Below are 24,677 nucleotides of genomic sequence, written 5' to 3' on the forward strand. Positions count from 1 at the left end.
AGAATAATGGTGTAGTGTTTTTCTTGAAGTACTTTGAGTAACATGTTGGAAAAGTAAAAAGTTGTTTGGAAAACCCAAATTAGTGGTAAAAGAACTAATACCATTTACTGTTTCATTGTTTTCCCCAATGTTTTCAGAACCGGACCGGACCAGCTGGTTGGACCGCGAACCGGACATACCACCGGTCCGGTCCAGTATTAAACCCGAAAGTTAATGAAAAACCGCTAGAAACCGGTTGAACTGTATGAACCGTTAAAAACCGCACGAACCGTAACCCGGCGATTTTCTAATTTTCAAACAAAAATGTCAAGAATGTAGCTACGGAAGTTCGAACCTCGGTCTCAAGGTTCCCATACGACACTCTTCACCACTAGACCACAACTCATTTTGTTGAGAGTTTTGCTTAACTTGACTAAAATATAGATTAAAAAAATCAAATCCTAACATTAAAAAAAGAAACAGCCGACGCACTTTTCTTTCAAGTTTCAATCTATCACTTTCTCGGCTTCAAGCGGCCAATGGCTCCAGTTCTCCTCTTGAATTTTTTTTTCAATTTTTTCTTCTTAACCCTTTCAAACCCAAATATCCACAACAAAATTTTCTCAAGCCTTCACCTTTATCACTATCATCTTTTGCAGATTGCAGACAAGTTGGAAATTTCAACTTTCACAAGATATTTGAGACTCAAGAGCTTTTCCTGTTTTCCATCATCTTGGTAAGTTTACTTTTTCCTTTTTCAAGGTTTTTGTTTTCTATATTATTATCTTTAGCCGATTTTTTTTTTTTGCATTTTCTTCTTTTTTTTCCCCAATTTTCATCTGTTTCCCCTAATTTTTGTTTTATTTTTAGTTGATTAATTAAGGATGAAATTATGAATCATTAATTAATTTGCAATCATATTTGGAGAAGCTATTTTTTTGGATGAAGTATCAAATTAAATAAATTAGACATGGATGAAGTATCAAATTAATAAATTTTGTATCAATGATTGTTCTGTTTTTTCTATGCTATTTATTGTGTTTTTATTGCTTTTTCTTTGCTGAAGTAATTAGTCTACTGAATGCTCATTCATCTTGAATTTTATAGGTTTCACTAAAGCAACAAAATTAAAGACATGTTAAAGTTGATTTGTGAAAGTTGTCAAACAAATTCTTAAAACAAAAAAGTGCCAAATTGGACCACATGTTTGTATGTCTTGGTAAATTCCTAAATGGTAACCTCAGGACCACATGTTTAGTAGCAATTAATTTTTTATGTGTTTAGTTGTATCTTTGTTTTTTAAAATTTTTTGATTTTTTTTTTAGTTTGAGCAATTAGATTTATATTTTTATAATAAAATTTTAATTTTTTCAGGTTAAGTTGATGAAATTGTGAAGGTGGTGTTGCTGCTTATCATGCCATTGATGGAAGTTTGTTATTCAAATGGTTTGTCTTGAATATGAGTTAGACTCTTTTATGGACTTTTTTAAGAATTGTAAAAGAATTTCAATATTTATTTTATTTATTTTTGTGTTTTTATTTGTGATAATTGGTGAACATTTGGATTATATCTATTCATATTTGTAATGAATTTATGAAAACTTGTGGTGAATTATGATATTTTAATTATGTTTATCATTACAGGTTTTATGTATAACTTTTAGGAAATTTGTTATTATCTCAACTTAAATTTAGTTATGTTGGTAAATGCATTTTAAAAACTTAAGTTATCACTAACCATGTTAAATTGTACATTAGGTGTCAAGTTCAAGTGTAGAATGAAAACCTGTGAAATACTTAACACTCAAGTTGCAAAAAAAAAAAAAAAAAAACCAGAAAACCGATGAACCGGCCGATCGGACCGAGAACCGGACCCTCTCCGGTTCGCTCACCGGTCCAAGTTTAAAAACATTGGTTTTCCCCCAAAACAAATTGAAGTAATAAGCAAAGATAAAGTAGACACAAAACTTTAATACCTTTATTGAACTTGCTTAGGAGTATACAGAATGAAACTGCTGCGTCTCATCAATTATTGCTTTTAGCAACAGCAGTTGGTGAATTCATATGTTCGTGTTTTGTTTCCTCCATATCAACTCTCGTACCACTAAGAGGAATGGAAATCATATATATATATATATATATATATATAATAAAGTCGTATTCTCATACTTATCCCTTCGCGTTTTCTCTTTCCTACGTGGCTTAATGAGACAGCAAGTAGTTTCCTACGTGGCTTGCTACTTTTTTGTTTGGATGCATATCAATTCTTATTTTCTATAAGAATTCTTAATATTATATGATTCTTATTTCCTACCAAAAAAGGAACTAAAAAGTAATTCGATATAAATAAAAGAGACATAAATCTCCTCTATTAGATATATAGGAATAAATCATAATATATATTTTTTATAGTGTCCTTTTTTTATTTTTTTTTTACAGCTTCATCATACATCCTTTTTATTTTAAGATAATCTACCCGTATATAGAACAACGTACAAACAATCTAAACATGGAAATTAAAGAAAGTTAACCCAAGAAAGTTTTTACAAGACTCACAATCCCCATGCATAATTGATGTACAAAGAGAAATGACACTTCATCTGATTGAAAATTTCTGGAAAAGTCCATAAAGAAAATGTTAACCTTTTTATCATTTTAATTGTTACAATATCTAGATAAACATAACTTTTAGAATATATGTATTTATACAGGTATATGTTAAAAGTCTTGGCAAGTGATGCAACCGGTAGTGCTTGGTTTGTTATATTTGATCAAGAGATTGAAAGAATAATAGAACACAAACTTTCTTTTGTTCTTGACGAATTTAACAAGGTAAACTTATATCTAATTTTTAAAAATATTTTTAATAAAGATTAATTTTTCCTACACTGACAGTGTATACACTATCAGTATTAGATGAATAACAACTATGCAAATTTTGAATTTGAAATTCAATTTTTGCACACATGTCATGAATCCAACAATAATAGTGTATACACTGTCAGTGTAGGAAATATTTATTCTTTTAATAATAGTAGACAATCCGACACTTATCTCAACCATTGAATATTCTAACAAAAAAAAATCTATTATGCATTTCATTTTCAGGAAGGATTTAGCAGTGAAATCGTGTCATCAATTATAAATAAGATCATGTGAAAATCTTTTGTGTTCCAAATCAAGTTGAACAATTACAATCTGGAACAAGGTAGTAATAGATTTACAGTGACTAGATGGTTCCACTGTGATTTCGGGAGGGAAACGCATTTCATGCTTTCACAGGTAATGTACAATAAATTTCTCTTATATTTCACATATTATATCTCACATAATATTTTTGTCTTTAATTTTAATAAATCATTATCAGATTGGTGGAATCGACAACCAATACCAACCTAAAGTATTTTCTTCCCAGATCCCAATTAGTATAACAAATGATTCTAATCAATAACATTTCAATACACTTCATATGAATCATTCATTAGAGGGTTCAACAAAAATCACAGAGGAAGGAAATTCTCATAAAAAGATTTGCATGAGAAGGTAGATTTAATATACTATTTTACTTTCTTAAATTATAATCTTTACGTATTGTTATACACAACTTTAAATGCGATAAATCATTGTTTTTCAGTACTTAGTTATCCTGCTTTGCTATCATGCAGCGATAATGGAAAATCAATAAATGCTGATTTGCATGGACAGATCGAGAAGAATGTTCAAACAGAAGAAAAACAAAAACAAGTTTATGAAGAATAGAATATTATTTGACACTATTTACTGCACTTTTTATTTATTTTCAAGTTTGTTAATGTTATGATATTGTTGAATGATATTTTTTCTATTTTTGAATTATTATTCACTGAATTAGATGTTCAAATTTATATTATAAGAATACTTTGTATTACAATGCGTACATAGTAATATACTTAAGATAAGTTATAATAGATTATACATTAAATTTTTATTTTATATCAACATTTTTATGAAATTAACTAAATAGTTTATTATTTTTCGATGATTCCCGTTCAACGAACGGGTACAAAACTAGTTTAGAATAAGGGCAAAATACACTTTACCCCCTTGTGGTTTAGCTTTTTTTTTTTTCATATAATTCCCTTATGGTTTCAAAAACTATATAAAAGTTCATCATGATTTAGATTAAAGTGTCAAAATGACGGAATTTGCATTCTATAATGGAGTCAACTAAAATGTCAAAAGTATCCCTACGTAAAGTAGAAATTTATTTATTAACCACAGGGGTTATATATATTTTGAAAATCATAAAGCGGTTTTATGGTAAAACATTAAATCATAAGAGGGTTATATGATAAAATATAAAATCCTATGCAGTTAGAGTTGTTGGATCCTTAATCCAACGTTAAACTTATATGTGAATAATTATGTGTTGCAGACTGTCAAATAAGATTAAGTCCAATTAAAGTGATCAATTATGATTTGGGTTTTAATGTATCTAATCAGATGTGGATCTTTAATGCGTAGAAACTTAAGAATAATTTCTATTTCTATAATGGGTTGAAATACAAATCCAAAAGGTAATAAGAATGGTATCTATAAATAGGGTTATGGTTCTTAAATCACATGTATTCTTATTGTCGTATTTTCTAGTAGCACAAAATAACTCTTTTTTGATATCCCATCATTAGGAAAGAAACTGGAGAGAAATTAAAGGGCTCTCTCAAGGAAATAGCAAATACATGTTGACCTGAAAGACTACCCCAACATCTTTAGGGATTCAAGTACTAGTTTGTTAACATGAATCCAGGTATGCTTCTGTAATCTTACTATTACTTTATTTCTTAATAATCGCCATAAAGATTTGAAGTTTAATAGGTGATGCTTTTCACCAAAATCTAATATAAATTACCACCTAACAAGAGGTCCAGAGTATAATATGGTTGATTATTAGGAAATAATTTGGTTTTAAATAACTCATAGATTTCAAGTTTTTTTAAATAGAATTATTTTTATTTTGATTGTGCGGCGGTTGACAATCTTAAATTATAGTTTTAATGTAATTTGTTTGCTTATGTTTTCGGTAAATTCGTACTACCCAATTCATTACTTTTGGTTACATATGAATTCAAGGGTTTGTCGAAATCTATAAGCATAATGCACAATCAAGTACACATATTTATTTTTTTGTTATGATTAGTTAGCACATGATTCAAATACACATGGTTCCAGGATCAGGTTTGCATGTCTTGCTTGATTGTTGAATTTTGAGAAGCTTTTGATATGTTGGCACAAGTCATGATATGTGGAACTCACATACTTTTCATGATATGAATTAACTTGATTTCTAGTTTCAGGAAGTTATTCGTCTTTTTCCTGACTTGTTTTATTAGTTTATTTATTCAAGAGTTTTGATTAACATAATATTTGATAAGGGTTGCATGATATGTAACTTATTAATATATTAAGGAAACTAGAGTTTCTCTAATTTGAGTGAACGCTAATGCACTTAAACAAGACATTTAAACCTTACAAAATCCAAAAGATTGGCCGACTAAATATATAATCTTATAAGGGATTTATGGACTTCAAAAAAATTTTGGACTTGCATGACAAATTTGAGTCAAATTATGAATAATAGTCCAATAAGTCTTGACCAATTTAACTGATTTGATCACATTTGATCAAAATTGATTAGTTTGATCATATTTGACTAATTGACTGGTTTGACCATGTTTGATCACGTTTCGATCAAAATTGACCAAAGTTGATCTTGATCAAAATTTTTGTGTAATTTGTATAATTTTAAATTTGAATATTGGTATGATTATATATTTTTTAAAATAGATTAATTGAAACAATATGCCACCAAAACAACCTCTATTGTAAAAATTAATGTATTCTAGAATATAACTAATTGGGTACTTATAATTTTATGAATATTGATCGATTCAAAAGAGGGTCAATATTTAATAAAATTGTATGTGCACTTGTGGTAATAAACACGTGATGATTACTCAGATTTTTACATATAAATATAAATTGGTCCAAAAAAAATTTTATTAGAACATTGGTATCTTAAGATGAGGTTACTTTATTTGAATTTATTATTATTTTGGTGTATCTGAACTTGTTTTAATTATTTTATATTTTTTATTCAGTTGCAAATGATCTTACAAATATTACTATCAACATCAATAATATTTCTATGTTGAATGGCACAAATTTCAAGCTTTGAAAAGAAAATCTCTTGATAGTAATTGAAATTATGGGTTTTGACCTTCCATTAAGGATTGATTCTCCTTCAGCTCATACATATTAGTATATATCTCTGAGAAAAAGAGAGATAAGAAAAGGTGAGAGAGATCAAATCACTTGTATTTAATGATCATTAAAAAGGTCATTCCGTAAGCATTCAGTAGAATAATATCAAAAATGATAGTTACCGCTAAGGAATTCCTTTAGGATGTTGAAAAAAAGGTTTGTCAGGAACAAAAAGACTGAAATTAGTACGCTCTTGACATGCCAGTTTCAATAAAATATAGTGGTGCAGATAATATCAGAAAGTACATCATCGAGATGTCTCATCTTATTTTTAAGTTAAATGCACTTAAGTTAGTACTCTCTAAATAGTTACTTGTGCATTTGATTTTGACATTTCTTCCTGCACAATTTAGCCAATTTAAGATGAGTTAAAATTGTTAAAAGGAGATTTGATTTCTAAATGAACTTATCTCACATTACATAGAGGAAGAGGAATGGTTGAAGTACAATCAGACAGAGAATGCTCATCTAGCCTCAATCACTAATAATAAAAGTAAGGGATTGAAAAGAAGAAAGATAAAGAAACTGCAGGTACAGCACCACAAAAGAAATCAGCTGATTATGGAAAGAATAGTTATTTTTTCTATGGAGTTAAAGGGTATAGAAAGAAACATTGCACCGACTATCATGCTTGGCGTGCTAAGAAAGGTATGCTTCTTAATTTAGTTTGTTTTGAGATTAATTTAATTTCAATACCTAGACACACATGGTGGTTAGATTCAGATGCAACAATTCACATCAGTATGTCAATACAGCGTTGTCTAAATTGTCGAAAACCTAATGATAATGAAAGATATATCTACGTGAGCGATGGCAAAACAGTTCAAGTTGAGGCAATCGAAATTTTTGGAATTATTGTTAAAGATCGAATTTTATTTGAATCTTAATAAAACATTTATTGTACCATCTTTTTGATGGAATTTGATTTCTATTTCTGCTTTGGACAAATTTTATTTTTTTTTGTTCATTCGAAAATGAAAATTTTAAATTATTTCATGATTCAAAATTGGTTGGATTTGATTCTTTAATGTATTATGATAATCTATATTTGATTATACGATTATCTCATTTAAAGAATCTTTGCATTTGTGTACTAGAAAAGTAAAGAAAAAATTAACCAATAAGAATTTGATTGCATTATGGTAAAAGAGATTGGGTCATATTTCTAAACGGAGAATGAAAATGATTGTGTCAAATGAAATTCTTGATCCCTTAAACTTTACAAATTTTGATGATAGTGTTAACGGTATAAAGGGAAAATAAATCAATAAAAGGAGATTTAAAACTAATAGATCATTGGACATTTTAGAACTTATACATACAGATATTTGTAGGCAATTTTCTATATCTGTTTGGATTGATCAATAATATTTTTTAACGTTCATTGATGATTTTTCAAGATACGACTATATATACATCTCATTTCTGAAAAATCACAGTCGCTGAACGTGTTTAAAATTTTTAAAACTGAAGTTAAAAATCAACTCAATAAAAGAATTAAAAGCATCATATCGAACCGTGTGTGATAAATATTATGGCAGATATGACAGTTTAGATGAACAACATTCAGGGCTATTTGCTAAATATTTAGAGGAATATGGTATCGTCCCACAATACACTATACCGAGTTAACCTGGTATAAATGGCGTGACTAAAAGATTAAATAGAATGCTTAAAGATATGGTAAGGAGTATGATATGTCATTTTACCTTACTAGATTCACTCTGGGGAGAAATATTTAAGACTGCAATATATATTCTTAATAGACTTCCAACTAAAATAACTATCAAAATCTCTTATGAGTTTTGGATAGAAAAAAAATTCAATTTGGAACATTTATATATTTGGGAATGTCAAATTGAGACAAGACCTTATAGGCCAAATGAAAAGAAAGTAAATTCAATGATGGTTAGTTGTTATTTTATTGGATATTCTGAAAGATCTAGGAATTACAAATTTTTTGATTTCACAACTAAATCGATTTTTGAGATAGAAAATGCTAGATTCTTTAAAGATGTCGAGTTTGTAAGAAAAGATACAGTAAGAAATTTTGTTTTTGAAGAGGAATATGTCAATATTTTTACATGTGTCATTGATTTTGTTCAGGATCTCATTCCTTACTTTGATCATGACACAACAAATTAAGATAATACAAAAAAATAAACTATTATAGAAGAACAAACTTTTTCTTTTTAAAATCATTGTCATTAAGAAGATCTACTAGAGAAGAGAAAAGTACAGTACCAAATAATTACATTATTTTTTCTAAAAACATGAAGATGACACTGGATTGATAGAAAATGACCCAATCAACTTCTATTAAGTCATGAAAAGTTCAATTTTTTAAAGTGAATCGGTATCATGAATGAAAAGATTAAATATATGAAAAACAATGATATTTGGGATCTTGTCCCATTGTCAGAAGGAGCGAAATTCACTAATTATAAATGAATATTTAAAATCAATAGGGACTCGAAAGGTAATGTTGAAAGATACAAAATTCGTCTTGTCACTAAGAATTTACATAAAAGGAAGGTATCGACTATAAAAAATTTTTTTCTCCGATCTTTTCGAATGACTCTTTTAGAATTATCATGACATTAGTGGCGTATTTCAATACTAAATTACATCCGATGAATATAAAGACAGTTATTCTCAATGGTATTATTGAGAAGACGATTTATATGGAGCAGTCAGAAAACTTTATATCGGGAGATCCAAAAAATATAGTTTGCAAATTTAAAATTTTTTCTATGGGTTCAAATAAACATCTGGACAATGGTATTTCAAATTTCATCAAGTGATCATCTCATTTGATTTTGAGATGAATTTAATAGATGATTGTATATACCATAAGTTCTATGAGAATAAGTATATTTTTCTGGTATTATATGTTGATGACATTTTATTTGCCAGCAACGATATAAGACTATTACATGAAACTAAGAGATTTCCAACTACGAACTTTGAGATGAAAAATCTTGGTGATACATCTTTTATATTAAGCATACAAATACATCGAGATCGTTGTTGAAGTATTATTGGACTATCACAAAAAAGTTATATCGAAAAGATTTTTAAAAAATATGACATGAAAAATTGTAAATCAGGTGACATTTTTGTGGTTAAAAAAAACAAGTTTAGTCTCGATTAGTATCCTAAAACTGCTTTTAAGAAAAAGAAAATGCAATCAGGTTAGAGAAGCCAAGAAGACAAGACAAGAAGGTATTCAGGAAGGTTAAGATAAACATCTCTTTGTTAGATGCAATCATGCAAGTGCTGAAATATGTCAAATTTTTTAAGAATTTATACATCAACTGCAAGAAAATAAGAGGTGATGAACGAATTATAGTGGGGGAGAACGTTTCAGCCGTGCTACAAAAAAAGCTTCCCCTAAAGTGTGAAAATTCGGGTATGTTTGTTATCTCCTATCGTATAGGAAACACTATGATTAAAAAGGCTATGCTAGACCTAGGAGTTTCAATTAATGTGATGCTAAAAAGTATCTATGCATCATTAAATCTAGGACCTTTTAAGAAAATAGGTATTATAATTTTACTAACCGATAAGACTAATGCATATTTCGATGGGTTAATTGAAAATGTTTTGATCCAGATTAATGAGTTAGTATTTTCAACTGATTTTTATGTGTTAGATATGAATGATAAGCATTCGTCAAACCCATCACCTATGATATTAAAGAGACCTTTTTTGAGCACAGCAGATACAAAAATAGATGTTAAACAAGACACACTTACAATGAAATTTGATGGGGAAGTGATACATTTCAATATATTTGAAATTATGAAATACCCCTCTGACTTTCATACTGTCTTTGCTATGAGTGTAATTGATCCTGTGGTACAGGAGATTTTTGAAATTAATGACAGGGATGAGTTGTGACAGCCCCACTTCCCCCTAAGGCGAACCAAAGGGTTCGGCGGATCGCCTGCCCAACTCTCGCCGAGACTCACTACAATCCTCAAATAAATATGAAAAAAATATAAGATCACAAGAACAAGTGTAACAATAATTTCAAACTTAAAGCATATACTTATATATATTTCTATCTTAAAAGGAATACAGCTCAAATATACAAAGGTTCTCAATTCTTCATACATCCAACCCTTGCCAAGCACTAAGGTGAGAACCATTACAAAAATTTAAAAGAATTAGACTAGGTTAGTCTGTACAGATCTCTCGTCCTTACTCGCATCCCCTGTTAAGGAAAACAAAACTAACGAAATGAGTTAAACGTTCAGTGAGGTTCCACACACATAATCAACTTAAACAAGGACATTAGTCATGCAATAACAAGTAATCCAGGAAACATTTACAATATAAAGCAATGATAACATATTCATTAAAAGGATACATGCTCACATGGAGCCTTTCGTTCTTTCATTCACCTTTCATTTCCTTATTCCTCCAATCATTTTAAAATGCATTTTGTAAGTGAAAATCCCTCCATTGACATTGTCACTCATTCATTCATTTCATTCTTCCCCCTTCTGGACATTGGCCAGACTCCACCCGACAATGTGGTAATACTCCAATATACCAAACTTTCACACAGGGTCACTAAATCGCCCGACAGAATCCGCTTCTGGCTCGAGTCGACCGGCAACGAAGGGCAAGAGCCCAATTCAGCCAAAAGTCTTACATTCATGCACAACTAACATTTAATCACTTAAACATTGAAAATGTCACATTTCATTTAGGTCGAATGCGATAAAGTACACACTCGCTGAGCAAAATTCATTTTTAACAAACATTTATCATGTAATCAAATATCCACCACAACTAATCATATAGTTAATAGAAACATAACAAACAAAGAACACTCACCTATTTAAGCAAAATAACGTCCAAAGTATCCTTTCGGATAATATCCTCAATCACCAAGGAACCCTAATAATAACCAAGAAAAAATATTACGGTTAAACCATCCAAAGTTTAGGTGAACCAAAGAAAATCCGAATAACTACCAGTATAAAGTATAAATATGATTTTGGAAGTGAAAAGAGTACATTTAAATCAAAAGACATGAGTAAAATATTTGTAAAACTTATGTTCGCTCGTAAAACTTTGAAATCTCCATTTGAATCGAAATGATAAAGAAAACGCATTTCTATTAGTCGTAAATTTCATTTTTCTAAGGGTACAAGTTTCGGCCGAATTCTAACTTATATACCTCGATAAAAGAAGATGCAAATATCCTAAATGGTTCAAGTGATATTCGTCCTCAAATCCTTACCTAGTTCTCGAGTGTAAATTTGGGCAACACGCCCTTTGTATTTACCTATTTTCTTGCCATTTATGACTTCATTATTTTTCTCAATCAATCCCAAAGTCACACACAGATAATCTCATTACAATAGCCATTCAATAGGCTCAACAATCATCCAAGTACAACACAAGTATAACATAAGTATAATAATCCAATTGGAAATCATGTTTTGAAGGCAAAAGGCTAAATGGCAGATTCGACATCTTATAACATTTTAGTCACAACTAAAGTTATGTTTATCAGATTAGTGTGAACTTTATACCGGCTCGAAGCTAAGACACTACAACTTTCATGAAGACCACTCAATCCAGTTCACAATTGATCTAGGTCAAAAGTACAGATTACAGAACCAAAATATCCTTGTCAGTACTGTTTCTAGTACTGAATTCAAATGACAACAACTCAGGCTGCACAATTCCATTTAAGGTATTTTCAGTTGCGTTGGAAAGCTGAAACATAGGGCTAAAAGTTTTGTGTTTTGGCCAAAGGCTAATTTGATACGGATCAAGGTGAAAAACGTAGCCAGATTGGTGAAATGTCAAAACTGTCCACAGAGCTCTACCTATGGCAGTCAAGGGTATTTTTGTCTTTTCACATGCTACAGTACTTGGATTGAGCTGAAAATTTGTAGATAGATATAAAACATCATTTCCTACAGCTTTTGTGTTTTAACCTAAGGTTGATTCAGCCTCCATTATGGCCGACTAAAACTGGGTAGAATAGGGTAAGATGAAAACCCAAATCTGGAATTTAGTGATTTTAAAGTGTAAACTTCACCTTTCTATCTTAAACCACTACTACAACTTTCTATACAAGATTATAAATGCCATATACTATCCAAACAACAAAAAATACAAGTGAACAATTCAAAACCCTAACTCAAAATTTCATTACCACAATTATTAAAATCACTTAAATTAGGTATCACAAAGCAAGAATACAAGTTGCTCCATAACTTAAACAAGACCAAGGGAAAGGGAGAAAATGGACAGCCATAATACCTCAATAAAAGTCTTGCAAGGGATATCCTTCACCTCTCCTTGTAAAATTTTAGCTCCCCAAGCTTCCTAAACTCTCAAATTAGAAGTTAATCGGTTTAGTTTTCTTGATTTCTCACTCAATCAAGATAAGCTCAAGATGGAATTGAAGTTTTCTTCCTCTTGTTTTCCTCTCAAGGCTCACGGCTGGAATGGCTGAAAATGAAGAGCAATTTGAGTTATTCTTGGTGATAAATATGGAAGAAATTAGTTGGTCAACAACCTTTGGATGACCGCCACTTGTCGTCATGAGATTAACTCTCAATTTTTTCTTTTACTTGGCTTTTTCTAGTCAATAATTTCGGCCAAGATGAGCTGAGTAAGGGGCTGATATTTTGCACTAATATCAATGATATTTTATGGTAAAAAAGTAGTGGTCAAGTGGTGTGTTCAATCGGTAGTGAACAACACCTGTCGGTTCAAGCCGATTTTCCTTAAATTGCGTATATTAGGATTTTATCTTATAATTCACTAACTTATTATTATCACTTCTAATCACACACTTAATATCATCTAAAACTCATTCTTAATCACCAAATTTGATACACACTCCGTACCGAATAGTCACACTACGAAAAGGCGTAAAAATTCTAATTTGCAATAACTTGAAAACGAAAGGGAAAACCCTTAATTCTATGTTCATTTGCACTTATTGTGGGGTGATTGGGTAGTAAGGCTATTATAAAGTAATAATTTCCAAATAAAAGGGGATTTTTAAGGAAAATATAAGGGATTTTACAAGTTCTCACAATCACACTACCAAAATGCACACAAAAACACACATCAAAACCCTAATATGCACAAAACCCTAACTTATGCCCTTCCTTTAGAAAAATCATAACTTGAGTTATAAATATAAAAAATTTATACAACTTAGCTTGTTAAAAACTAGATTTCAAATACTAAAAATCTTTAGAAAACATCTCAAAGAGATTTAGTTCATAAGTTGGTCCAAATTGAGCCATAAGCTACTATAACATTCCTATGTTTACTTGTGCAAGGCAGAATTTTCATTTAACTTTGCTAATTTCTTAAAATTTATAGACATTGAATCAAACTCTGAATTTTACACCGTAAGAAACCCTCTAAGTCTAGTTTCAAACGTAACAAACGGAACTCAATTCTGACTTTCCTATACAAAGTTATAGCCAATTTCCCAAAACTGCGCAGAGCCTCCTGCGAAAATTTCTAGATTTTCTAATAACTTGAGATTATGAAACTTTTCTTAACAAAATTCACTCCCTTGACTCAAATTCAACCATTAAAGCAACAAAGAATCAAAGGTAAGTGAGTTCACATAAAGGTTATAAAGAAAAGTACAATTTAAGGGTCTCACATGAGTTGGATGTAGTTTTCACTAAGAATCTCGAGTTGGGGTTAACTCATGATGTGGAACTAGAAGAAGAGCTAGATTGCATTATTGGAGCATTGCAGTCGTTATCATCTACTAAAACAAGGCATAAACTCGTACGTACCACTTTTTACACCCGATTCTCATCAAAAGTTATTACCTTTTGTGGTGCAGGTACCTGAAGTAGAATTGAAACGTTTATCGGAGCATTTGTAGTACGCGTATCTAGAAGATAAAGAAATGCTTCCGATCAACATTTTTGCAAAATTAGACCCCAGTCAAGAGAGAAAGATTGATTCGCATCCTCAAGGACCACAAAGAAATGATAGGATAGATAATAGCTAATATTAAAGGCATAAACCCCTCTTTGTGCATGCATAGAATACAGTTTGAAAAAAGCACGAAACCCATAAGACAAGTGCAAAAAAGACTAAATCTCCTAATGATGAAAATAGTAAAAATGAGATTCTCAAGTTACTGGATGTAGGGATGATCTATGCCATATCTAATAACCTATGGGTGAACCCAGTGCAAGTTGTTTCAAAGAAGGACGGAGTCACAGTAGAAGCTAATAAGTATTGGAAACTGGTCCCTATTCGTAAACAAATAGGGTGGTGCCAATACATCGACTATCAGAAGCTAAATGCCGTCACCAAAAAGGACCACCATCCTCTCCCTTTTATTGATCAAATGATTTAACGTTTAATTTGTTGTGCTTACTACTATTTTCTAGATAATTTTTCAAGATATTTTCAGATTGCAATAGTATCGGAAGATCAAGAGAAAACTACCTTTACGTACCCATTTGGTACTTTCGCATATAGAAGAATATCCCTTGGATTGTGCAACGCTCCTGCGATTTTTCAAAGGTGTATGATAAGTATTTTTTTCGAATATGTTGAAAAGATAATAAAAGTTTTTATAGATGATTTTAGTGTCTATGGTGATAGTTTTGATGAGTGCTTTGAGAAATTGATTATAATTCTTAAAAGATGCATTGAAACTAATTTTGTACTAAATTGAGAAAAGTGCCACTTTATGATTGAGTATGGGATAGTTCTTGACCATGTAGTGTCCTCTAAAGGTATTGATGTCAATAAGGTCAAAATAGATCTCATATTTTTTTTACTATTCCTCACTAGTGTGCGGAAAGTGAACTCTTTCTTAGAACATGCAGGTTTTTATTAGAGATTCATCAAGGACTTCTAAAGAATTGGAGTACCATTGTCTAGACTCTTGCAAAAGGACATAGCTTTCACTTTTGATGAGAAGTGCAAAGAAGCATTTGATTGCTTGAAGAGTTGTTGACCACCCTATCTATCATACAACTTCCAAATTGGAATTTACCATTCCAGATCATGTATGATGCTAGTGACAGCACAGTCGAAGCGGTAGTAGGTCAAAAAACTGGAAAAGCTGCACATATGATTTACTATGCATCCAAGGCTTTGAGTGGAATTCAACACAATGACATGACTATCGAAAAGGAGTTTTTAGGAGTCATTCTTTCCTTAGAAAAATTTCATTCTTATTTGTTAGGAGTTAAAGTGATTGTGTACTCTAATCATGCAGCGTTGCGGTACTTGTGACAAAGAAGGATGACAAACGAAGGTTGATCTGATGGATTTTGCTGTTAGAAGAATTTGATTTGGAGACCTATGATAAGAAGGGAGCAAAAAACTTAGTTGTGGACCATTTGAATCACTTATGTTCAAAATGATTTCGTAATAAGGGAAACTTTCCATGATAAGCAACTCTTCTACTCACTTTTCTCTTCCTTGATATGCAGACATTGTTAAATATTTAGTCATTAATCAATTGCCTACAGGTTGATCCAAGGCAAAAAGAGATAAGTTTAGTAGTGATGTCAAGTATTACTTATAGAATGACCCCTACTTATGAAGATAGTGTACAGATCAAGTACTGCGAAGATGTGTAAGTGAGAGTGAATTTAATTCTATTCTAGTATTTTGTCACTCTTATGCATGTAGAGGTCATTTTGGACTACAAAGAACTGCACATAAAGTATTGGAAAGCGACTTTTATTGGCCTACCATCTTTAAGGATGCATACTTGTTCTGTAAGTTATGTGATAGATGTCAAAGGGTGTGAAATATTTCTCATAATAATTAGATGCCTTTAACCCTTATGATTTTTTGTAAAATTATTGATGTATGGGGTATTGACTTTATGGGTTCCTTCCCTTCGTTTTTTCGCTTTCTATATGTTGTTAGCCATCGAATCTATGTCGGAATGGATAGAAGCAAAAGTCACCTGAACTAATGATTTTAAAGTGGTTGCAAATTTTGTTCGATCACATATTTTTGTTCATTTTGGGATATCATGTGCTATGGTCAATGATAGGGGAAAACATTTTTGTAATAAAATATTGGTAACACTTTTCGAAAATATGAGATAAATCACAAGGTGTCTATGTCTTAACATCACCAAACAAATGGTCAGACGGAGGTTTCAAATCGAGAAATCAAATCTATATTAGAGAAAATGGTCCACCTCGATAGAAACGATTGGAGTTCTAGGTTGGAGGATGTATTGTGAGCTTATAGGACAGTTTATAAGACTCCTATAGGGATGTCTCCCTATAGGTTGGTATTTAGAAAGTCATGTCATCTATCAGTTGAATTCAAGCACAAGGCATACTGGGCGATAAAGAAATGTAACATGGAGCTAGATGAGGCTGGAGTGCATAGAAAACTCCAATTGCAAGAATTGAAGGAGTTGAGAAATGAGGCCTACGAGAATGCAACAATTTATAAAGAGAAGACTATGGTCTTTCATGACCAACAAGCAGCACGAAAATCATTTCAAGTGGGGCAAAAAATTCTTCTTTATCAGTTGAGATTTAACCTTTTTTCGATAAGTTATGTTCTCGTTGGATTAGTCCATTTATAGTCACTAATATTTTTCACTATAGTGTAGTCGAAATTCGGAACCTGCAGAAGGATAAGAAATTTATCGTTAATGGCCATCATCTCAAACTACATTGAGAAGGTTATTCGATGGAGAAAGTGGAACTAATAAACCTTGCATATCCCATTATGATACTTGAATGGAGTTGGGCCATGTCTAACCAAGGACGTTAAAGAAGCGCGCTTATTGGGATGTAACCCAATTCAGTTTTTAGTTTATTTTTATTATTAGTTTCATTTTATTTATCTTAGATTTTTGAATTTGGTATGTTTAATCTTCATTTTTATGTTTTCTTGGTTATAAGAATTTCTCCAGATAAGATGTGCCGGCGTTTTGAGGGCACGTGATAATGTGCTAATAATCCATTTCACCATTAGAAGCGTTTACACCATCGTGACGTACCTACATCCAATTGCCTAGAAAGCTCATGTTTTAAGTTTGGAAACCGATAAGGCAACATGACGCGTGTTGATGTGGCATGTCCCACATCGGATGCTGCATAAGGAAGTTTTCTTCCTTTCGTCCCACATCGACAGAAGACAAAGAAAGCCTCCCCTTAGTTTCCTATAAACAGAAGAGGCTTGTGAAGGTTTTAGGTACACCACTCAAGAGAGCATTATATGGGTTATTAGTTTCTTGGGTCATCTAATCCATTTATAGTCAAATATTTTAGGTTTTCTTGTTTTGAGTTTTGGAATATTTTTAAACCCTTTTGTAAGTGCCTTATTTGCCTAAAAATCACTTTTCTACGGCTTTTGTATTTTCTTCTTCATAGTAAAAATTTTGCTCTTCCCTCGCCCGTGGATGTAGGTCAATTTGACCGAACCACGTAAATTTTGATGTCTTTTATTTTGTTTTATTATTTGTCTTTATTGGGTTGTCACAACCCTATTATATGGTCAGTTTACCACTTAATTATTATATAGCTGGTGTTTACCGCCTAATCATTATATGGTCGGTTATACTGCCTATTTTGTTCTAACTTTAGTTTGTTTATTTTTGGGCCAGTTCTAACAAACTAGTATCAGAGCTGGTTAATATATTTTGTAAGACAGGTTCATCTCGTGGGGGCTGTTCATCCTATAAGGCTCGTTCATCCTGTGGGATCCGCTTATCTCGTGGGACTCACTCATCCTGTGGGGCCCGTTTATCCGTGGGCCTGCTCACCTTGTAGGGCCCGCTCACCTCATGGGGCCCCCAAACGAGACTTGCATATTTGTTTGATCAGTTTTTGAGACAAACTTCAGATTACAGATTTTGTAACAACAATGACGATAACAAAGACGGTTGTCGAAAAATTCGACAGGAATGTCAATTTCGGGATGTGGCAGCTGAAGATGGAGGCTATTCTTGTTCAAGATGGAGTTGATTTAGCAATACAGGGAATAGAGAAAAAGCCAGAAGATGTAAAGGATGCGGATTTTGCTGATATGGATAAGAAGGCTAGATCCAGCATAATTTTGAATCTCTCCGATGAAGTTTTACGGAAGGTAGTAAACGGAGAATTCGGCCAAGGCTATGTGGGATAAATTGAAAGCCTTGTATATGAAGAAAACAGTCAAGAATCGACTATATCTGAAGCAGATTTTGTATATGCTTCGGATGTCTGAAGGTACATCTATACTCTCCCATCTTGATAAATTTGATTCCATTATTATGGATTTAGAGAATATAGATTCGAAAATTGATATTATCAAGCTCTATTACTTTTATGTTCCCTTCCCTAGTTCTTTAAACATTTCCGTGATACTATGATTTATGGAAAGGAAACAATTTCATATCGAAAAATTAAATCTGTATTAAAATCTAAATAGTAGATAGATAGGGATATTACTGGAAAAACTAGTGGGAGCCAAGCCGATGGCTTGTTTGTTCGGGGTAGATCTGAAAAGAGAAATACAGAAAATAGAAGTAGATTCAAATCTAGACATAAAATTGTGGTGTGTAACTATTGCAAAAACAAGGGCCATGTTATCTCTGATTGCTTTACATTGAAAAATAAAGAAAAACAAAAGGAGAAAAAGAGTGAGACCACCGAGACTAGTATTGGAGTTGAGGAGAATGATGGAACTATTTTCTATGCAATGAAAAATAATATTAGGTCTAACAATGAGTGGATTATAGATTTGGGTTGTTCATATCATATGTGTCCCAATAGGGACTGGTTTTCAACATATGAATCAATTGAAGATGGAGTTGTCTTAATGGTAACAACACCGTTTGTAAAGTTATTGACAAAGGCACAATTTGGATTAAAATGTACGATGATATTGTAAGAACACTCACAAATGTTAGACATGTTCCAGATTTGAAGAAAAATCTTATCTCTTTGGTCACTCTTGAGTCTATTGGATGCATGTATTCAGGTGGAGGTGGAGTTCTCAAAATCACTCGAAGTGCTGTTGTTGTTATGAAGGCACACAAATCTGGTACTTTGTATATTTTGTAGAGATATACTATTACAGGTGCTGCTGCTGTTTCAATATCATCTTTGTCAGATACCGACATCACCAAATTATGGCATATGCGTTTGGGACACATGTGTGAAAAAGGCTTGGACATACTGAGCAAAAGAGAACTTCTTTGTAGACAAAGTACCGGGCCATTGGAATTCAGTGAACACTATATTTGTGGGAAGTAAAAAAGAGTCAGTCTCAGTTCACCAGCAATTCACAAGACAAAAGGTACTCTTGATTACATTCATTCAGATTTATTGGGTCCAACTCGTGCTCCTTCTAAAAGTGGTGTCAGGTACATGTTGACTTTCATTGATGATTATTCGAAAAAAGTTTAGGTTTATTTTCTAAAAAATAAGAATGATGTTTACCTAACGTTCAAACAATGGAAGGCTATAATTGAGAAACAGACAGGTAAACAAATTAAGCGTCTCAAGACAGATAATGGCATGAAATTTTGTGAAGGTAAATTTAATGAATTTTATAAAAATGAAAAAATTGTTAGACACCACACCGTCAGGATGACGTTTTAACAAAATGGTGTGGTCGAGCGTATGAATATAACGCTTTTGAGAGAGCGAGAGGTATGATCTTCAATACAGAGTTGACAAAAGACTTTTAGATAGAGGCGATTAATATGACTTGTTATATTGTCAATCGCGCTCCTTCTGCACCTCTAAATTTTAAAACTCTTGAAAAAGTTTGATCAGATACTCCTGCTGATTACTCCAATTTAAAAGTTTTTTGGTGTCCAGCATACATGCATGTGAATGATGGAAAATTAGAGCATAGGGCTAAAAAGTGCATTTTTCTTGGATATGCTTCTGGGGTGAAAGGATATAAATTATGGTGTCCTGATTCCAAATCTCCAAAATTTGTGATCAGTAGAGATGTTACTTTTGATGAATTGTTTATGTTATCTTCCAAGAAAGAGCCTTCTAGTTCTTGTACTTCGATAGTACACAGAAGCAGATGGAGCTTGATATTGGCAATTCTGGTTCTTCTCAGACCAAATCTTCTATTCAACAAGTGCTAGTAGATGCATCTGAATCTACTATTGAAGATAGTTCAGAAGAAGAGGAATTCTATAGCCAGTGATAGACCAAGGAGGAATATTCGACCACTACAAAGATATTCAGATTTTGTTGGATATGCTTTGTTTGTTGTAGAAGAGATTGATACAGTAGATGAATCTTCTACTTATTCAGAAGCAATTTCTTGTGATGACTCTACAACATGGTCGATTGCGATGAATGAGAAAATTGAATCCCTTCATCGAAATGGAACTTGGATACTTGTGAAGCCGCCTTCAGACAAGAAAATTATTGGATGCAAATGGATTTTCAAGAAGAAGGAAGGTATTCTAGAAGTTGAAGATGTAAGATATAAAGTACGATTGGTTGCAAAGGGTAGGGGTGCAAACGAATCGAGCCGAATCGAGTTTTGAATTTATCGAGTCGAGCTACACTTATTTATACGCGAGCTCGAGTTCGAGCTCGAGCTTGTCGAGCTCGAAAAATAAAGCTCGAGCTCGGCTGGATGTAGGAAAAGAAAACTCGAGATCGACTCGTTTATAGCTCGCGAGCCTAACTCGAATTCTGGCTCGCGAATAGCTCGAATTCCGCTCGATTTTCTGGCTCGCAAATAGCTCGAAGTCAGCTCGATTTCTAGCTCGTTAGGAGCTCGAGTTTGAACTCGAAAACAGCTCGAAAATTTCTGCAAATTTAAGCAAGAAAACAGCAATTTTGTCCGCATATTTTTGACAAAATTTAGCATGATAACAACAATTTTTCACATATTCTTGATCTTGAGGCCTACAAATTATGCACTAATATAATCATAAATGTCCAAATGTCCACTAATACAAATTATCCAAAAATATCCAGATGTCCACTAATACAAATTATCCAAATTTCCACAAATATCCACTAATACAAATTAAAGTAGCTTGTTGTCCACAAGAACCAAGGCATGACATGAAGCGAGAATTAGTCCACCAACTCCAACTCCAGAAAATTCCTAAAGGTTAAAAGAATCATAAGAAAAACGATTTGGCAAAAATGCAAATGCCAAATACGAATGAAACCATCAATCAAAGAAATGAAATGCGTGATAACCAGCAATGCACAGAGAACTCATGCGTGATAACTAATGAAATGGAGATATACTAATAACAGAGAACTCATACCCAATGAGTTATAGATGACGCAAATGAAATACATGACAAAAGAAGATCAAATGTGAGATGCAAAAAGTATAACAATTTCCAAGATGATATAAACCATTTGCATCATTAAATTTCATAAACATGTGAAAGAAATCAACTTATTAGTACAAGCAAATCACGCAACTATCATTATTGACATTATTCATCTATATGAAAAGAATATCAAATCTTCGAATCCTTAAAGAAACCATAAGTTAACAGGAGCACAAGGGTGCCTACATCATAAGATGTTTGTTCATGTACATGATCGTAGTCATTGTTAGCCTACTGCATTGCGCAAGAATGGTAAAACAGATCAATAGAATAGCAAAGTTTCTTCCATGTAATCGAAAGGGCACCAATTTCCCATGCAATTGCACAAGCTGTTAAAAAAAAAGACAAAAAAAGCAATAGAATACAATATATTGCTCCTTGCATTAGGCGCAAGATGTCCCCTACTGCCTTAATTTCCTACTGGAACAAACTCAACACAGCACATAACCATCGCATATATGATTGCATTCCACCAGCGTTCTATAACCATCTACAATTCTGCACTAACCTCTGTGATCTTAATACCATGAGTTAGAATTGGACAAAACTCTAAATAGGAAATTAAAGGTAAATTACCTCAAACATCTCCGAAGTCAAGAAATAGGCAACACAATCTCTTGTCTATCCTTCAATTTCTGGAAAAACAAAAAAATAAAATAAAATAAATTAAGAAATAGTGAGGCCGAATTTAAATATTATGTGTGATAATTTTTTTTTGTTACCTTTTCCCTTTTCTTCACCCCGTGTAGCTTACGACACCAATCTCCAGCACACATTAACATTTCTACAGTTTCTGGAGCCAAGGAAGCACGGTAAGAGTCGATTACTCTGGTTCCAGCACTAAATGTAGCTTCTGAAGCTACAGTGCTTATTGGAATGGCTAAAATATCAGCAGCCATCTTGGGAAGAATCTTGTATTTTGTCGTGTCTTTCCACCACTTCAAGGCATCCAAATTCACGATGTCTATCGTTGAATCATCTGCAGCTGTGAGGAGACCATCTTCAAAGTAGGTATCCAACTCATTCTTGACGGGTTGAACACTCTCAACGGTAGCAATATGGGTAAGAAATTCACTCATACCCGAAACATGGGACACTGATGAAGATGCACTACTACTGCTCTTGGTTGGGTGATCACTGCCGATTAGTAGTTGAGAAGATGATCCACTTTGGCCTGAGACATGTATCTCCACATATTCATCATATAGGTCATACAAGGCTTGTCGAACCTTGCCTATATTGCTTTGCACTTCATGTGGAGGATAAAGTAATGGAAAGCAATAGTTTATGACCCTCATCTTGCATCTGGGATCCAAAATAGCTGCTATAGACATTAATAAGTTACATTCTCCCCAGTACTTATCAAATTTCAGCTTCATCTTTTGCACCATTGACCGGACAAAATCATCTTCATCATCAACCTTACTATCTAGTAGCACTTTTATCCGACAAACTTCATTTAGATATAAATTTGCTGTCGGATAATCACTACCAGATATCACATGAGTTGCTGTCCAAAAAGTTTTTAAAATATTGCACACTTTTGAAACCTTTTCCCAATCTTCTGTGGTTGGACAGAAATCATAATTTGGCTCTCTATCTCTGTATCTTGGAAAAACATCTTGAAACTTCAGTGCACAAGTCAGCATCTCATAAGTAGAATTCCACCTTGTTTTGCAGTCATAAATTAGCATTTTTTCTGGCAACTGCAGCTGGCGTACAATTTCAGCAAATTGCAAGCGTCTTCCATCTGTCTTATTGATAAACTCCACACTGTCCCTGATTGTGTCAACTATTTCCTTGATCCGACTAAGTCCGTCTTGAACCATCAAATTCAGTATATGAGCACAACATCTCACATGAAATAACTTTCCTTTTGCTAATAGACACTTGTTTCTGGAGAAAATGTCCTTCAAACATCTCAGTGCACTGTCATTATTTGAGGCATTATCGACTGAGATTGTATAAATCTTACTCTCAATTCCCCAATCCGTTAAACATTTGAAAATAGCATCCGCAATTTGGATGCCCCGACGTGGAGGAGGGACGTGCAGAAAGTTGAGAACCCGTTTCTGCAATCTCCAGTTACTATCAATCCAATGCCCGGTTACGACCATATACTCATTTTTTTGGTTCTTGGACTTCCAAAGATCTGTAGTCAAGCTGATTTTCTTGACTTTCTTTAATTGATTCTTCAATTTTGTCTTCTCTCTTTCATAAACTGATGTGCAATCATTTTTGTTCATAGTCCGATTGATTCTTTGCCATTCGGGCATCCCTCTTTTTTGCATCAAATTGAAGCCTTCTTCCTCCACAATTGAAAATGGATGCTCATGCATAAGCACCCATTCAGCAGTAGCCTCTCTCATGGCTGCCATATCAAACGTCCCGGAGTGAAGGTAGGTTTGAGAAGTTTCGGCAGAATCAGCAGATGGGAAATTGATCTTTGTTTGTTGTGTTGCTTTTTTTAGTTTTTGCAATCGGATAGCACATGACTTCCTATGCCTTAGCAAACTTGAAGTTGTACTAGTTTTCGTCTTCTTGAACTTTGCATGGCAATGAATACACTCAGACATGAGAGTTTTTTGATGGCCAACTTCAACATCTTTAAAATCATCCCATACTACTGATTTTTTCTGCCTCTTTTTTTTCGAAAAGCATCCAAGCCATCATCCGCAGCAGCTTCTTCTACAATTGTTTGAGTGGTTGCATGTGTATCACCTTCTAATGCTTCATCTTCACTCCCTAATTCTTCATCACCAAGAGAGAATTCCAGCTCTTCGTCAATGTTAACAGCAATACCCTTGTCAATGATATTCACTGGACTAGCGGAATCACCAATTGATCTAATAATTGGTGAAGATTGCTCTTGGTTGGACGTATCCATTTTATATTCTCAATTTCTTTTAACTATACCAAAAGGAAAAAAAAAGCCATAAGCAGCATTCTTTAGTCCCAAAACAGATTACTATTACTAGGAAACAAGTTAGTAGCAGTAATTATTTTCAAGAAAGTCCATCTTCTTTTTTACTTTAATTTGGGGTGACACACACATCTAAGAGAAGTCATCAAG

The 24,677-nt window shown here is 32.8% G+C and overlaps 1 protein-coding gene and 1 long non-coding RNA gene across 2 annotated transcripts; one reads left to right on the forward strand and one right to left on the reverse strand.

Moving 5' to 3' along the window:
* The first annotated feature begins 497 nt into the window (after nt 1-497).
* On the forward strand, nt 498-1,599 carry LOC140015631 (uncharacterized). The gene is made up of 2 exons (XR_011822269.1): nt 498-715; nt 1,354-1,599. It is a non-coding gene; the product is annotated as an uncharacterized lncRNA (long non-coding RNA).
* A 20,741-nt stretch (nt 1,600-22,340) lies between these two features.
* Nucleotides 22,341-23,982, reverse strand: LOC113711217 (zinc finger BED domain-containing protein RICESLEEPER 2-like). The gene is made up of 2 exons (XM_072068858.1): nt 22,432-23,982; nt 22,341-22,367 (listed from the first exon to the last, which is right to left on the reverse strand). Exons 1-2 carry the CDS (start codon nt 23,980-23,982, stop codon nt 22,341-22,343), a joined length of 1,578 nt encoding a protein of 525 aa, XP_071924959.1.
* Between the last annotated feature and the right edge of the window lie 695 nt (nt 23,983-24,677).

This window comes from Coffea arabica, chromosome 10c, assembly GCF_036785885.1.
Source record: "Coffea arabica cultivar ET-39 chromosome 10c, Coffea Arabica ET-39 HiFi, whole genome shotgun sequence".
NCBI classification, from domain to species: Eukaryota; Viridiplantae; Streptophyta; class Magnoliopsida; order Gentianales; family Rubiaceae; genus Coffea; species Coffea arabica.